At 53.1% G+C, this 14,897-nt stretch overlaps 1 protein-coding gene across 4 annotated transcripts in view; it reads left to right on the top strand.

The window, feature by feature from the left end:
* OGDHL (oxoglutarate dehydrogenase L) overlaps positions 1 to 14,505 on the top strand; it is a 29,779-nt gene extending 15,274 nt beyond the window's left edge. For all 4 annotated transcript variants that reach the window (XM_090278362.1, XM_090278365.1, XM_090278361.1 and 1 more), the window contains 16 exons: positions 443 to 533; positions 2,911 to 3,090; positions 3,234 to 3,362; positions 4,188 to 4,367; positions 4,668 to 4,820; positions 5,327 to 5,429; positions 5,912 to 6,040; positions 7,080 to 7,230; positions 8,343 to 8,470; positions 9,435 to 9,613; positions 11,104 to 11,175; positions 11,252 to 11,377; positions 11,479 to 11,551; positions 12,927 to 13,090; positions 13,227 to 13,381; positions 13,785 to 14,505. In XM_090278362.1, the coding sequence (XP_090134488.1) occupies positions 443 to 533; positions 2,911 to 3,090; positions 3,234 to 3,362; positions 4,188 to 4,367; positions 4,668 to 4,820; positions 5,327 to 5,429; positions 5,912 to 6,040; positions 7,080 to 7,230; positions 8,343 to 8,470; positions 9,435 to 9,613; positions 11,104 to 11,175; positions 11,252 to 11,377; positions 11,479 to 11,551; positions 12,927 to 13,090; positions 13,227 to 13,381; positions 13,785 to 13,908 (2,137 nt within the window). In that variant the 3' untranslated portion in view covers positions 13,909 to 14,505. The remainder of the gene's footprint in view (positions 1 to 442; positions 534 to 2,910; positions 3,091 to 3,233; positions 3,363 to 4,187; positions 4,368 to 4,667; positions 4,821 to 5,326; positions 5,430 to 5,911; positions 6,041 to 7,079; positions 7,231 to 8,342; positions 8,471 to 9,434; positions 9,614 to 11,103; positions 11,176 to 11,251; positions 11,378 to 11,478; positions 11,552 to 12,926; positions 13,091 to 13,226; positions 13,382 to 13,784) is intronic.
* Positions 14,506 to 14,897: the final 392 nt, after the last annotated feature.

Here is a 14,897-nt window from a genome sequence, read left to right as displayed (position 1 = left end):
CTGGTGACTCCTTATCCTAGGGTCAGTCTAGTTCCTTCTTCCCTCTCCTGCTCCAAGGTGCTGCTGAGCTAGGCTGGGGGTCATATGTGAATCACAATGATGCATTAGCAGATTGGGGTTGAAGTACTGAGAGGAGAGGGTGGGCACTCTGCCATGAGGCTGATGGCTTCCTGCTCATGACAGCCTCCTGAGTCAGAGCTGTAAAGGGAGGGGTATCGGGGGGGAACTGGCTGGCCAGGATCACTCGCATGGCTTGTAGACTGAGACAAGTTGAGGGGGCTGGGCCTTTCTTGGGCTCCATTTGGGGCAGGAAGAGGGCCATTCTCCAGACTCCGTGATGATTCTGATAGGTCCCAGGTGGGCAGGGAGCATAGTGGTGGTGGGCCCAGTCAGGGAAGGTGGCCTCTGTGCCAGGTGAGAGCCCAGCCCCTTCTGGCTCCAGGGGCAGGCTGAATGTACTGGCTAACGTCATCCGCAAGGACCTGGAGCAGATCTTCTGCCAGTTTGACCCCAAGCTGGAGGCAGCAGATGAGGTGGGTGCCAAGCCCAGGTTTGAGAACCCCTGGAGAGCTGGGTATTTGGGAGGTGGACTGGGGAGGAACTGGGCCAGAAGTTTCCAGCCTTGGACAGACCTTGAGATGGACAGACACACAGGAGAGTGGGAGAGAGGCTGGGGATATTTGCATGAGGCCACTAAGGGGTTTTTGGAGCAAGTGCTCTGGTCTCTGACAGCTAGAAGAGCCCTCAGATAAGCTTAGCCAGCCTCCCTGTTTCCAGCTAGGGAAATGGGCCCAAAGAGGTGCAGGGAAGTCCTGAGGCATTCACTTTGGCCTGGGCTATGCTTCTCTGCCCAAAGTCCTATCCACCAGCTCAGAGGGCCTTAGTCATTTGTTTGCCCAGGACAGCCTTGGGAGATCAGGACGGTTTCCTGTGCCCACTGCCCACTGATGAGCAGAGGAAACATGTTTCTGCTCATTCCTCCTTCCTGACATGCATACATGTCATGCATGCCTCACAGCCCTTGCCTTTGCCATGCTGGGCTTTAGTCCTGATGGTCCTCCTTTTTCCTCTGCTTTCTGCCTCTTGCAAGGTGCAGCCTACCTCCTCTTTGGGTCCTCCAGGCAGTGAGCCTATCACTTCCTCCTCTGGTCCCACTTTGCCCTCACACCATCTCTTCTCCAGCCTTATCCAGCCTATGCTCATGTGTGCATGTGTGTGTGTGTATCAGTTTTCCCTGTCAGGCTGATGGCAGGGTAAGGGCAGGGACCTCATCCCTGAAGCCCCAGTGCCCAGCACAGGTGCTTGGTTTGTTAAAATGAATCACATTAAATGACTGTTCTAAGGTCCCAGAATATTAGGCCAGGGCAGGACTGGAACTCACATCTGCTTCCTCCCAGCTTGGAATCTTCCCACTGTTTTGTCCGTTTAGCTCAGGTACCTTCATCTCTCTGAGCCTCAGTTTGCTCTTCTGTGCAGTGGAGATAGCAGCGCCTGCCTCAGGATGGTTGTGAGGAATCAGAGATGATGTGGGTAAATACTGGTCAAAGGATACTTTAAAAAAGTATTTACTAGTTTTTTCTTTTAACTAAAAATATGAGCATTATTTTAAAAAACCAAGGCAGTTTATGCAATGAGAGTAGGTTTCCCTGGTAAACCCCTTTTCCTTCTCCCAAAGGCTCCCCTGTGGCCAGTGTTGTGTTAAGCTGTGTACCTACATAAATGTCCCATGCAGGTACAAACGCACATATTTGTCCAGTACACCTTTAATTGTAAAAAAACAGGGAAGCAGCTCCCACACCTTGTTTTTTTCACTTAACAAGTGGTCACTTTCATAGCAGCACAGGGAGTTCCCTGAGCTTCTAGTGTCCCAGTGGTTTATATCATCTCCTGTTGTCGGCCATTAGGTTGCTGGAATGAGTGTCTTCGCACACATATGTGAGTACATTGTCAGGTGGCACCTGAGAGATGCCAGGGCTGGAGCTAAGAGTGTTCGCAGATGTTAGGGAGTCATTCAAGGCCTGGTGTGTGGGAAGGCCCCAGTCCTCCCTTACTCTGTTAAATCTTTCCATCTTTGCCAATATGATTGGTGCACAAACGATTGTATTTCTTTGTACAAATTTGAGTATCTTTGTGTTTTTAAGCCATGCATATTTCTTTTCCTGTAAATTCGTCTTTATGGCTTTTGCACATTTTTCTATGGGGTTTTGGGCTGTATCTTACTTATTTGTAAAAGTGCTTTATATATTGAGTGAGTTAGCCCTTTGCCTGCATTTGTCTCATAAATATTTTTTCAGCTTGATTCCCCCTGCTAACACTGTGCACGAATTTGCTTCCCCCATGACAAATTTATTAGATTTTATCTGTCTTATCCTTTATGGCTTCTGAGGTTTTCACATTGTTTAGAAAGGCTTTTCCTACTCTAAGATCATAAAATATGTCATGTTTCCCTCTGGTGCTGTAGCTTCATCTGTCATGTGCTATAAAGAGTTAGGGGGCACCCAGCTCTAGTGTTTGCCCAGAGGCTTGGCCAGTGGTTTCCACACGACTTGGGAACCATACTTCATATCTCTGCTTTCACTGCTGCTGGCTGGCTGGCCACTTCTGAATGATGCCTTACCCTCTTCCCACTCTTCAGTCATTTATGAAAAGAGGATAGTAGTTGAAATGCAGAGAGGCCTTGATGAGGTTGCATCTGGTCTGGCCTCAGCCTTTCTCAGGCCAACCTGGAGGCAAGTGTGCAGGAGTGGGAGGTGGCTGGAAGAGGGTGTAGGTCAGGGACAGCACAAGCCTTTCCCGGGAGCAGAATCCAGGGATTATTTTAGTTACACTGCACACTTTCATCTTTCTGTCCATCTGTCTCCCTGTCTGAGGTGGGAGGGCCAAATTCATCATGGTCCACCTCAATCCCAGGGCTCCGGAGATGTCAAATATCACCTCGGCATGTACCATGAGAGGATCAACCGGGTCACAAACAGAAATATTACTCTGTCACTTGTTGCCAACCCCTCCCACCTGGAAGCTGTGGACCCTGTGGTGCAGGGGAAAACTAAGGCAGAGCAGTTCTACTGTGGGGATGCCCAGGGCAAGAAGGTAGGCTCACCTGGCCCTGAGGTATGGGCCCTGAGGGCTGGGTTTAGAGGGGTGGGCCCTGGGTCTCTGCAGGGCAGGGGGCGGGGCTGGAGTACATAGGTTGGGCCATGGGTACTCCTCCTGGCTTGCACTTTACTCTGTAGGTCATGTCCATCCTGGTTCATGGGGATGCTGCCTTCGCCGGTCAGGGTGTGGTCTATGAGACCTTCCACCTGAGTGATCTACCATCTTACACCACCAATGGCACTGTGCATGTTGTTGTCAACAACCAGGTGAGGACCTGGCTGCATGCCAGGCCTTGTCAGCATTGCCCATTTCTAAATCCAGGTGGCACTTTGAGGTGGAGAGTGAGACCATCCTGGTTCTAATCCCAGTGCTCCGCCATGTCCCAGTATGTGACCTCAGCCAGGATGCCTGCTCCCCACCCCTTGGTTTCCTGGCCTGTGAAATTGGGAGATATAAACATCTATCTGTATTTCTGTCTATCTATCAGTCATCATGATGAAAGGTGTAAGGACAAAGGAGTACAGGTATAACTAGCACAGTGGCTGCACGTGTAGCTAGATGCTGCCTTTTGCTCCATGTGAATTAGTCAGTCTTAGAACACAACTCTCACAGGCCTTTGCTTTTCAGGCACCTGTGGTTAATAACAATTCTTCTGACCGATGAAGCTCTGGGTTAACTGCCTCATTTGCAATAAGTCATTAAGTCATCACAGAATAACCCTGTGAGATAGGAATTTAATGAGACCTTTCAATAGATGAGGAAACGGAGGCTTTGGGAATTTAAGTGCCTTGCCCAAGACTGTACAGCTAGTAGCTGGGGGGACTGGAGGTTACCCAGGCCTGTGCTCCTCACTACCACTGTATAATGTGATTGCAGAAAAGAAGAGCAGGAACAATTCCCCAGGTATTGCTGCCATCCCCGTAGGACCTGGTGCTATGTCTGATTCTGGGGTCACTCACACATTATCCCTTCATGTCCCATGTGCCCTCTGGGCACACCTGATAGACCTTGAGGCAAATACCTCCTGAGTTCCTTGACCCACAGTCTAGCTCTAAATAACCAGGCACTGCCAGTTCCTCCTGCTTCTGCAGATTGGCTTCACCACGGACCCTCGAATGGCCCGCTCCTCACCATACCCAACTGATGTGGCCCGTGTGGTCAATGCGCCCATCTTCCACGTGAATGCAGATGACCCAGAAGCTGTGATATATGTATGCAGTGTGGCGGCTGAGTGGAGGAACACCTTCAATAAAGACGTTGTTGTGGACCTGGTGGGTCTTGGGGGCTGAGGCTGGGGCAGGGGTGTGTAGCCTGTCCTGGCTGTTCTGAGCGTGCCAGGTCTGAAGCTCCTGTGACTTTTGGGGCTGGGAGTCCTTCTGGGAGATAGAAGGTTTAGTGCTACCAAGAACAAAATGTGCAAAGGCTTGGGGGTGGGATATTCAGTGAGCAGTGTTGGCAAGGGTTTTCAGGGACCGCTATGGGTATGCCTTCCAAATGTTCCCAGCTGTTCAGTGACTATGCCTGCATTGCCTGGGGACAGGGACTGAGCCCCCTCCCTACTGTCCCTGAAGGTCTGTTACCGCAGGCGCGGCCACAATGAGATGGATGAGCCCATGTTCACGCAGCCACTCATGTACAAGCAGATCCACAGACAGGTGCCTGTGCTAAAGAAGTATGCAGACAAGCTCATCGCTGAGGGCACCGTCACCCTGCAGGAGTTCGAGGTGCATGGATGGGTGGCTGGGCCCCATGAACACCTGGGATAAGCCTCCATGGAACCGTGACCCTGTGGTAGTTGCTAATGTTGCCAGCCTAATGCTGGGAACTAGTGATTTAATATGGTCCTTTAATTGTAAAGGGGGACAGAAGCCCAAAGACATACACAGCCTGATGGGCTACAGCAAATGCTGCAGTGGGGAAGCCCAACCTCAAGCAGGAGTCTGAGAAGACTTCCTGTAGGAGGTGGCCCTGAGACAGGTTTGTCCCCTCAGTTATATGTGGGCACATTGGTCCTCTTGCTGCAATGGAGCTCTTAGAGTCTTTCCTGAGTCCCTTGCTGAATGAGGTCCCCCTGAACTCTGAGACTTTGGCCTCTGGCCACAAGGTCCCTGCAGGCCAGCAGCCAGTTCTACAACGTGGTGAGGGGCACCAGACTTACGAGTCTAGGTCAACCTAGCCTCTGGTTGCTCAGAGTTTTTTGCCTCCATCCATGTCTTCACCCTTATTTCAGGAAGAAATAGCCAAATATGACCGGATCTGTGAGGAGGCATATGGTAGGTCCAAGGATAAAAAGATCCTGCACATAAAGCACTGGCTGGACTCTCCCTGGCCCGGTGAGTGAGAGGCATGTAGCTGAAAGTGATTTTCCTAGGCCTTGGGCTCTGGCACTGGGCCCAGGTCTGGAGCAGCTCTGCCAGAGGCTATGGTTCTAACCCTGAGACCCCTGAGGCCATGTGGGGCTTATTCCTGAAGGTTGGGGTGGGCATCACCCTCAAAATACCTGTGACCAGCTGATCTGTGGAAAGACAGGGCTGAGCCAGGACCAGTGGAACACCACAGTGGAGAGAGCTGAGGGGTGGGGAGGGATGCTCAGAGGGCTGCCCTGGGAGAAGGGGATTGCTCAAGGGGTCCCCCTGGGGATAGAGCTAGATGGCTGTGATCCTGGCTCAGGGAGTGGCCTTCACAAGGGCCCAGAGGAGCTGGAGCTATGACTATCAGCTGTCATGGTCAAGGGAGAGGTGGGCTGCAGAGGCAGGCTGATGGGACATTTGAGGCCCCATCGCCACCCAAAAATGCACAGTCTCTGCCTTCTCAGGCTTCTTCAATGTGGATGGGGAGCCTAAGAGCATGACATGCCCAACTACGGGCATTCCTGAGGACGTGCTTACCCACATCGGCAATGTGGCAAGCTCCGTGCCCCTGGAGGACTTTAAAATCCACTCAGGTGAGGTTTCCATGGAAGCTCCAGCATGGGCCACTGTCTCAGACCCAACATTATGCCCCAAGAGAGATGACGTCAGGGGTCAGCGAAGCCTGGCCTGCATTCTCAACTGGGCATTGGTGGGTTGACTGAACTCTTGCAGCCTTGTTTGCACCCTGTGAGATGCCCTTGATAGTAGCTCCTGTCAGGGTGGGTTGGTGTGGTTGCCTCACTGATAGCTGGGCTATGGAGACCAGGGTTATGTTGCCTCCCTGGTCAGGCAAAAGGAGAGCAGGGAAGCAAGGGCTTCTTGTGGAAAGGTGGTGCGCCTGGAATATGTGGGCAGGAATGCTGGGCTTGCCAGCAGCCTGGATGGATGACACAGATGACCCTGCTGCTCCTGGGTAAGCATGTGCTAGTAGGTGGTCACTTGCTGCAAATCTTGGTGGTGACCTCTGCTTGAGCACCCTTGAGGGCCCCTAGAGTGGCAGTGGGGCACCTGCACCCCTTATGACTGGCCTGTGGGTATCCCAAGGTGATTCCGCCACAGTGTGCATGAGGGCCCATGTATCCTGAGGTGCCTGCTCTGTGTGCATGTCATGGGGTCTTTGTAGGTGTAGGGTTTGTGGGAGCCCAGCACGGCCCAGGTGCCTGGGCTCAAATTCAACCATCTTAGTAGCTATGTGATTGTGAGTAAATGACTTCCTTCTACTGAGCCTCAGTCTCCTCATCTACACTGTTAGAACAGTCTACCCCTTAGGGTTGTGAGGAATGTACCCAACTCAGTGCATGCAGTGTATGCACAATGCAGGCACTCACCTAGTGGTACCTGCTCGTTACCACAAGGAGTGAGGCCAGTGAGGATTGTGGGCTCAGATCAGCCCATTGTATATAGGCTGGAGTGGCAGTGTTGGAGGAGGGGTGACTGGCCAGGGCTCTCTGCTCAGTGGGAGGGAGGTATACTGAGTTCATACACACCTGATCCTGGTCCCTGGTGCTATGGCGGTCCTGGGCAGGGTAGCCAAGCCCCTGGGTCCCTCAGGCTGGCCCTTCCCTTCCGTAGGCCTCTCTCGAATCTTGCGGGGCCGTATGGACATGACCAAGCAGCGGATGGTAGACTGGGCACTGGCAGAGTACATGGCCTTTGGGTCCCTGCTCAAGGAGGGCATCCACGTGCGCCTCAGCGGGCAGGATGTGGAGAGAGGCACATTCAGGTGAGGGCAGGGGGCTCCAGGCTCCAGCTCCTGTGCACATTAGCCTTGTCACCATTGAGCCCATGAGAGAGCTGAGGGGTCAGCTATGCTTGGGGTCTCCAGATTCATCCCAGGAGCTCTGGAATGGAGCTGGCCCTCCTTCCTCTTCTTAGACCTTTTCTGAGGACCCCAAGGAGGGCCCTCGTTGGGCTGAAGTGATTGCAGGTAACCCCATCAGCACCCCTCAGCCCATGCCCTTGGGCCAAGTCATCGGAAGGGTGTTGGGCCACCTCTCTGACCCCCATGGGACAAGTATGCAGAGCTGACTGCTTGGCCCAAGCAGTTGATTGATATCAAACCTTATGATCATCTGTAGTTCTTGTGTGTGTGTGTGTGTGTGTGTGTGTGTGTGTGTGTGTGTGTGTGTGTGTGAGTGAATTGCTATCAAGCCAGCGTCCCTATTTTGCTTGTTTTCATTGATTTTTTTGAATCCCCATAAAGGACTTCACACTTGTAAGTTGTCCTCATCACATTTCCTCTTTGGGGTTCCAGATGTTTTGGATCCCAGTTTGGTCACTGCCCTGTGAATCATGGTGCTGTGGCATCCAGGATCCAACAAGCCATCTTTCTAGGGTCTGAGTTGCTCATCACTGCTGGCCCTGTTCTAGCTAGGGGGCACAGGGTTGCTCCCCTGCACTGTAAGCTGCATGTCAGTCCTCACTGATGTGGGGTTCAGCCAAATGGTCCCCTCATTGTGTAGTTCCTGCCTCCTATGAACCTGAGCAGAGCAGGCGAGGTGGTGAAGGTGAAGGTGGTAGCAGGATCAGCTGAGGGTACAGTGCACCAGGGGTGTGGCCTCTCAGGGTGTTAGGCTTCACCTTCTTGAGGTGAGAAGCTGAGACTCCTATGTCTGTGCAGTGTGTGGGCACTACTGGGAGGGAGGCTGCTTGGAGGAGGGAACAGAGCGCTTTTGCTTTCCAGGGTCTTCTTGTTATCCCCATCCTGAGGGACTCAGTCAGGTTTTCTGGTGCAGTGATGAGAGCTCTCCTGCCTCCTGCTGCCTGGCCTACCTGCTGTGGGCAAACAAGTGCCAGTCCACCTGTCCCATCCCTTCCTGGTTTGTTTCTCTCTAGTCATCGGCACCACGTTCTCCACGACCAGGAAGTTGACCGGAGGACATGCGTCCCCATGAACCACCTTTGGCCTGATCAGGCCCCATACACCGTGTGCAACAGCTCCCTCTCGGAGTATGGAGTCCTGGGTAGGTCAGACTCTGCAGGCAGGTCAGGCAGGCCCTGGGATGCCTGGAGACCAAAGAGGGGCTTGCATTCTAAGGCGCGCTGTCTTTGTCATTTTGACCATGGACTGGGCCTGGGACTCAGAGGGGGCCAGGCAGGGTCAGGGCCGAGGAGAGGCTCAGAGGCTCAGACGCCCCTGGGGTGGACCTGGGTTCTGGGACAGCCCAGAGGAATGATGCTTGGGCTGTTCCTGCCTGAGGCCACATGGGAGTTGAAGTCCTGTCCTGTGTGACCCCTCAGAGAACCAAGTTGGGGGGCCCTGCTTGCCTGGGAGGGAACTTTTTGGATACCAGAGCCCTGTTCCTGGGCACCAACCCCAGTGGGCCCAGAAAACCCAATAGAGTCTGCTGTGGACACAGTCACCAATGGGCCCTGGGCCTGGCCCGGCCCACTCAACTTTCCTGACCATTGTCTTGCTTCCCTTCACTGTGCCCAGCAGCTCTGTCCCGATGTCCCCTCCCCAGGCACAGGGGCTCCCCAGATTGTATGCCCTACATTCTCTCTCACCTGACTTGAGTTTTAGCTGGCCTGCTTCCTCCCTCCTCGCCTTCTCCTAGAGGCAGGACCCCCCAGACACCTGTTCCTGCCCCTTCTCCTCAGCAGCACTATACATATTTTGCGAGATCCTTTTGGTAGAAGACCCCTGCTGCCTCCCCAGGGTATCTTTGGACTCGTATCCTGGTCTAGGTGAGGCTGAAGCTGGCCATACATGCAGTTAAGGCTGAGGGTGGCTTCTCTGGTATGCTGTCAGTTCCCAGGAAGGGAGATCCTAGCCTTCGGGTCCCAAGGAGTCCCCAGGTTCCTCCTGACCTGCTGCAAGAGATGGGTAGGGTAGGGAGGGTGTATGAGGAAGGGTTGGGTTTGACTGGAGTTACTGGCACTTGGTGATAGTGTGTGGCAGGCTCTATCTCAGTTTATTCTATTTAGGCTTTGAGCTGGGCTATGCCATGGCAAGCCCCAACGCCCTTGTCCTCTGGGAGGCTCAGTTTGGTGACTTCCACAACACCGCCCAGTGTATCATCGACCAGTTCATCAGCACTGGCCAGGCTAAGTGGGTTCGACACAATGGCATTGTGCTGCTGTTGCCCCATGGCATGGAGGGCATGGTGAGGATTGCCTGGTGGCTGGGGTCTGGGGCTCTCTGGCAGGCCTGGGAGAGGGTGGGTGGACCCTTGGCCACATGGAGGGTTGGAGCATATGTACCTTCTGGGCCCCTTGAGCACATGGGTCTGCTTAGGGTGTGGCCTGCATAGGTCTGTGTTGCTGCTGCCAAAGATGATGATGACACTACTTGTTACTAGCAGTAGAGGTAGCAGACATGTCCGAGAGGTTGTTTTGTTCCAGGCCCTGTTTAAAACCATCTCTGTATATTAACTCCTCCAATCCTTACAACAACTTAATGAAGTAAGTCCTGTTCCCATTTTCCAGATGAAACTGAGGCACAAAGATGTGGACTAGCTTGTCCAAGTTCACTCAGCTAGTAGCTTGGATTTGAACCTGATCTGTGCAGTAATACCTATCTTCTGGTCCCCTCATGGGGGAAGAGGGGAGATGTGCAGGCCAGTAGGGGAAGGCAGAGGAGGAGTAGAGCATTGTGAGATGCCACCCCAGTGCTCATGCAGCCCGACCAGGTGGCAGCTCTGAGCAAGGCAGGCTCAGCTGTGTGACTTGGGGTAGGGTTTTCCCCATCCTGCATGGTTCAGCTTCAGTGGATGTCCCCAAGGGCCCTCTCAGCTTGGGCTAGTCACCCAGTAAGGGACTGCTCACTAGTGTCGTCACTGCACAGCTGTCTAGAGGCAGGACTTGTGTGCTGGGCACTTGACATGCCCTGTAAAACACTGTAGAATTTTTACCACGGGACTGGGCATTAGTCCCGTTCCCATTTCACACCTGATAAGAGAAGGGGCATGACCAACCCAAGGTCATGAGCTATAAAGGCATCTCCCTGTAGTCTAAGCCAGGCTGGGTGGGGAGGGTCCGGGTGGCCTGGCTGGTGCCTGTGGCACTGAGGCCTTGATGAGTGTCCACTAAGGGAGGGGGAGGGGAGGGGCAGATCACCCCTATTGCACAGGGAGCAAGTTTGGAGGCCAGTGAGGTGGCAGGAGGAGGCAGCTCTGGGCTTGAATCTGCTCCTTCTGGCTGATTGAGCCTGGAGCTATTTCTTAATCTCTTTGCCCCTCATCTTCTTTATCTGTAAAATGAGGAAACCAGTGTCTGTATCAGGGGCTGCTTTTAAGACTAGTGGATAATATGTATGGGGTTGTAGAGCTGTGCCTAGGCACATAGGCACTCAGTGTATAGCAGTTGCTGTAGGTCAGAACCTTCTGGAGAAAGCCTGCCTTTCTGTCTTTTCCTCCCACCCTACACATTCACATGTGCTGCTCTGGTCAGACCCCCTTGAGGACGCCATCCCTGATCTTCTCCCACACTCCTGGTTCTTTCCTGTGGTCTAGGCTTTAGAGTGAAGGCAGCTTCTCTGAGAAGCCATCACCCTCTTTCCTGGGATGTGGGTCCTTGCAAGGCCAGGTGTCTGTCCTATGTGACACCCCCTCCCACCCGGTCGGGCCCACCTGGACCATGTGGCATTTGCTTTTAGGGACCAGAGCATTCCTCAGCAAGACCTGAGAGGTTCCTGCAGATGAGCAATGATGACTCGGATGCCTACCCCGTGAGTGCTGTGTCAGGCGAAGCCAGGGCCTGCGTGCCACAGGAGGGCCATCCCTAGCCACTCCCTGTCCTCGCAGGCATTCTCCAAGGACTTTGAGGTGAGGCAGCTCCATGACTGCAACTGGATCGTGGTCAACTGCTCCACGCCAGCCAACTACTTCCATGTGCTGCGCCGGCAGGTCCTGCTGCCCTTCCGCAAGCCGGTGAGCCGCCCGCCCTAGCTGTCACTGGTAGTGCAGGGGCCAAATGTAGAGAGCCCTGGTCCAGTGGACAGCTGGCAGCTGGGCACGTGTTTCCCTTCCAGCTGATCATCTTCACACCAAAATCTCTGCTGAGGCACCCAGAGGCCAAGTCCAGCTTTGACCAAATGGTATCTGGTATGTGCTGGGCATGTTGGGGAGGCAGCAGATGTGAGACCTGGTGACCCATCATGGCCTCTGCTCCCAGGACTGTTGTATTCTCACCTCTGTCTGTGGCTCTGTGGGCTCTGCAGCAGCTCCTACTTGGTCCCCACCAGTGGCGGGGTGGGGAGGTTGCCAAGGCAACCAGCTGGACCGGGTCAGGTTGGGTCACTTGGGTTGAGCACAGGGCCAAAGGAGTGCACTGGCCCTGGCAGGGCTGGCCTGGCTGCGCCAGGGGAGCTTAGAGGCTGGAGGCCGGGGGGAAGTCTGCCTTGTTTGCAGGAAACTGAATATCAGGTATTCATTCACACATTTTTTTTTCACTCATGAGCCAAACAGACATTACTGTCCCTGAGGACACAGTGTCTCCTCCAGGAGCTCTCAGCCTCATTTACCTGGGAATTGGGGTCAGTCAAATAAAGCACCCGAAGGACCAGGTATTGGAATCGAGATGTGAGCCAGCAGAGAAGCAAGGCGTGGCAGGTGTGGAGCTCTGAGGTTTGGCAGAGTAGAGCTGTCCTAGAAAATAGTCCCAGGTGGTAGGAGGAGAGGCAGGTCTGTCCAGGAAGGTCTCAGCAATGGAGACAGGTGTTTTATTACCTGTGTGTGTTTGGGTGTCCCTCTGGTTTGGGCAGGTGGTTGAGCCAGCAGTTCAGAGCTCTGGCACTTGGGCTGGACACCTGGCACTGGCTTTTCTCTGGTGGAGAAAAGCTGCTTGTTACCCTTTCTGCTCACTGTCCTCACCTGTTATGCAGGGACACTATAGTCGCTTTCTCAGAGGCTTTTGCATCATGCTTGGCCTGGTGCCTGGCATATGATGTGAGCTCAGGAAGGAAAGATGGACAGGGCTTAAGAGATGGGGGTTTGGTTGTGGGGCTGAGGGAGGGAGGAATGTGCTGTGGTCTCTGGAGACAGCTGCTCACCTTTAAGCTTGATGATTGGGTAGCTAGAATGCACACAGGACATGGGCTGGACTGGATGGGGAGCAGATCTGGTCCAGATAATGACCTCTCAGATAGGGACACAACATCACCTTTTTTGTCCCTGCCAGAGGATTTTTCCATCATACCTCCCCCCCCCCACCCCATCACCTTGAACATTGATGCTCCCAGTGCTCTGCCCTTGGCTCCAGCCCCTGTCTCTACTTCTTTCCCTATGACATCTCAGGTTTCATTTATACTCTTCCCCATTGTTTGGCTCAAGAGGTACCCATTACAGTCTCAGATCTAAACCTGAGACTAGTCTCAGTGGCCAGGGAGAGACTGTGGGTGCCAGAGATGTGGGCCTGGTTCCCGAGCTACTCCAGCCTCTCTAGAGCGGATTCCTCTACCATACCCTGTTGGTCCTGCAGGGACCAGCTTCCAGCGGGTGATTCCTGAGGATGGGGCCTCGGCTCGGTCTCCCGAGCGGGTGCAGCGACTCATCTTCTGCACTGGAAAGGTGTTCTATGACCTGGTGAAGGAGCGCAGCAGCCAGGGCCTGGAGGAGCAAGTGGCCATCACACGCCTGGAGCAGGTACGCCTGCTCAGGATGATGGACAAGGTCAAGTAGGTAGCCCCTTGGCCCTGGGCATTGTGCCTGGCAGAGTCAAAGGGAGCTTTGTTGCCCCCTTTCCTTGGGCTATGCTGCTCTTTCACCCTCTGTGCCCCAGATCTCTCCATTCCCCTTCGACCTGATCAAGCGGGAGGTGGAGAAGTACCCAGGTGCGGAGTTGGTGTGGTGCCAGGAGGAGCACAAGAACATGGGCTACTATGACTACATCAGTCCACGCTTCATGACCATCGTGAGCCGGGCACGGCCCATATGGTACGAAGCCGGGTATTGGGGGATGTCAGTCACTTCTACTTCTCCTTCCCCTTTGTGGGGCCTGAGGCCCTGTGCTGACTTTGCCTGCCCCATTTGTTGTGTAATCCAGAACTGGCCACTGTCCTTTTCTGTACCACATTGGAAACCATAGTACCTACTGGCTCTATGACAGCTTCCCCATCTGGGACTCTTGCGAGTACCACCTAACAGAGAAAAACCTTTGCTTTTGTTCTGGAGCCAGAACTAAAGAACCTCCTGCATGTCTCAAATCTCCTACCTCTGATCTGAGGCCTGTTACTTTGCCTTGTAGTGCCTCAGGCTCTTTATCTCCATAGCAGGGAACTAATAAGGATTAGACCTGATGCAGTTCGGGGTAGTTCTTGTCTTGTCTCTCCTCCCCTAGGTATGTTGGCCGTGAACCAGCAGCTGCACCAGCCACAGGAAACAGGAACACGCACCTGGTGTCTCTAAAGAAGTTTCTGGATACTGCCTTCAGTCTTCAGGCCTTTGAGGGCAAGACATTTTAGAGCGTGGCAGGGCTTGCCTGGGTCTTTCCATGGCATTGTCTGGGACTACAAAGGGCTGGTGAGGGGAGGGTCAATGCTCATGTACCAGAGAGGTTTGTCGAAGGCCCCAGGATAAAACATGCTCGTGTAGCAATTGAGGCCCTAGAGTAGGCACCCCTGGCTTTGGTGTTATGCCACCTTGGGCCTTTGTGTTTATTTCAAAATCTGTTAGGAATGAGAAAACCAGAGGAGGTGACAGATGGGATGTGGTTCTGGAGTGTTCCCCAGCTGTCCTGGTCTTTCTAGAATTTCTGTGTGGCTTTTCCCATCTGTGTCTCTGCAGACAGCCATCCAGCAGCCCATGTCTTTGGTCTTTCCCCTCCTGGCAGATCTGCCACTCACCCTGTCCTTGTTCATCTGTAGATGCAAGGAATGTTATCTTTTGTGCTCTTAGAAATAGAGATTTCAGCAATAACAACCAGGCGAAACAAAACTGTGCCAGATGATTTATATGTGCTCTGTTTTATGGGTTGTCATAATGAATGTGAAATATAGCCACAGCTCGTGTACACCAACCTAGAAAACCAAATGACAGAGAAATAAAAAATGCTTAAAAGAGATTTGTGTTTTCATTTCCTGTCATAAAATTGGGGGGAAAAAGCAGATGGTTTAGAGAGGGTATAAAATGGGAAGGAGAAAAAAATTAGACATGTAGAAGATAAAATATCTACCTCCATTGGACATGTTTTTCTTTGAGCTCCAGGCCATGTTTGCAAATCTGTTGATATCTCCACTCTTCAGCCCTTTCTTGGTTTTGCTTCCCTGCAAAGATGCTGGGGAAGCTATGGCACAGGAGGGCAGTTTCACTTTCTGTAAATCATTTATTCATTTATCCCCTTCTCAGAGCACTACCTCTGTGTTAGATGCTGCCTGGGAAGAAAGAGGCATGGGTCTGTGTGCCAGTTCTTCCAATTCAGTGTCCAGCTGGGGAGACCTGTAAATAGTTTCAT

This window comes from Furipterus horrens, unplaced genomic scaffold, assembly GCF_987537825.1.
Source record: "Furipterus horrens unplaced genomic scaffold, mFurHor1.1.pri manual_scaffold_5, whole genome shotgun sequence".
Classification (NCBI taxonomy): Eukaryota; Metazoa; Chordata; class Mammalia; order Chiroptera; family Furipteridae; genus Furipterus; species Furipterus horrens.
This window is presented reverse-complemented; position numbering and strand designations above follow the sequence as displayed.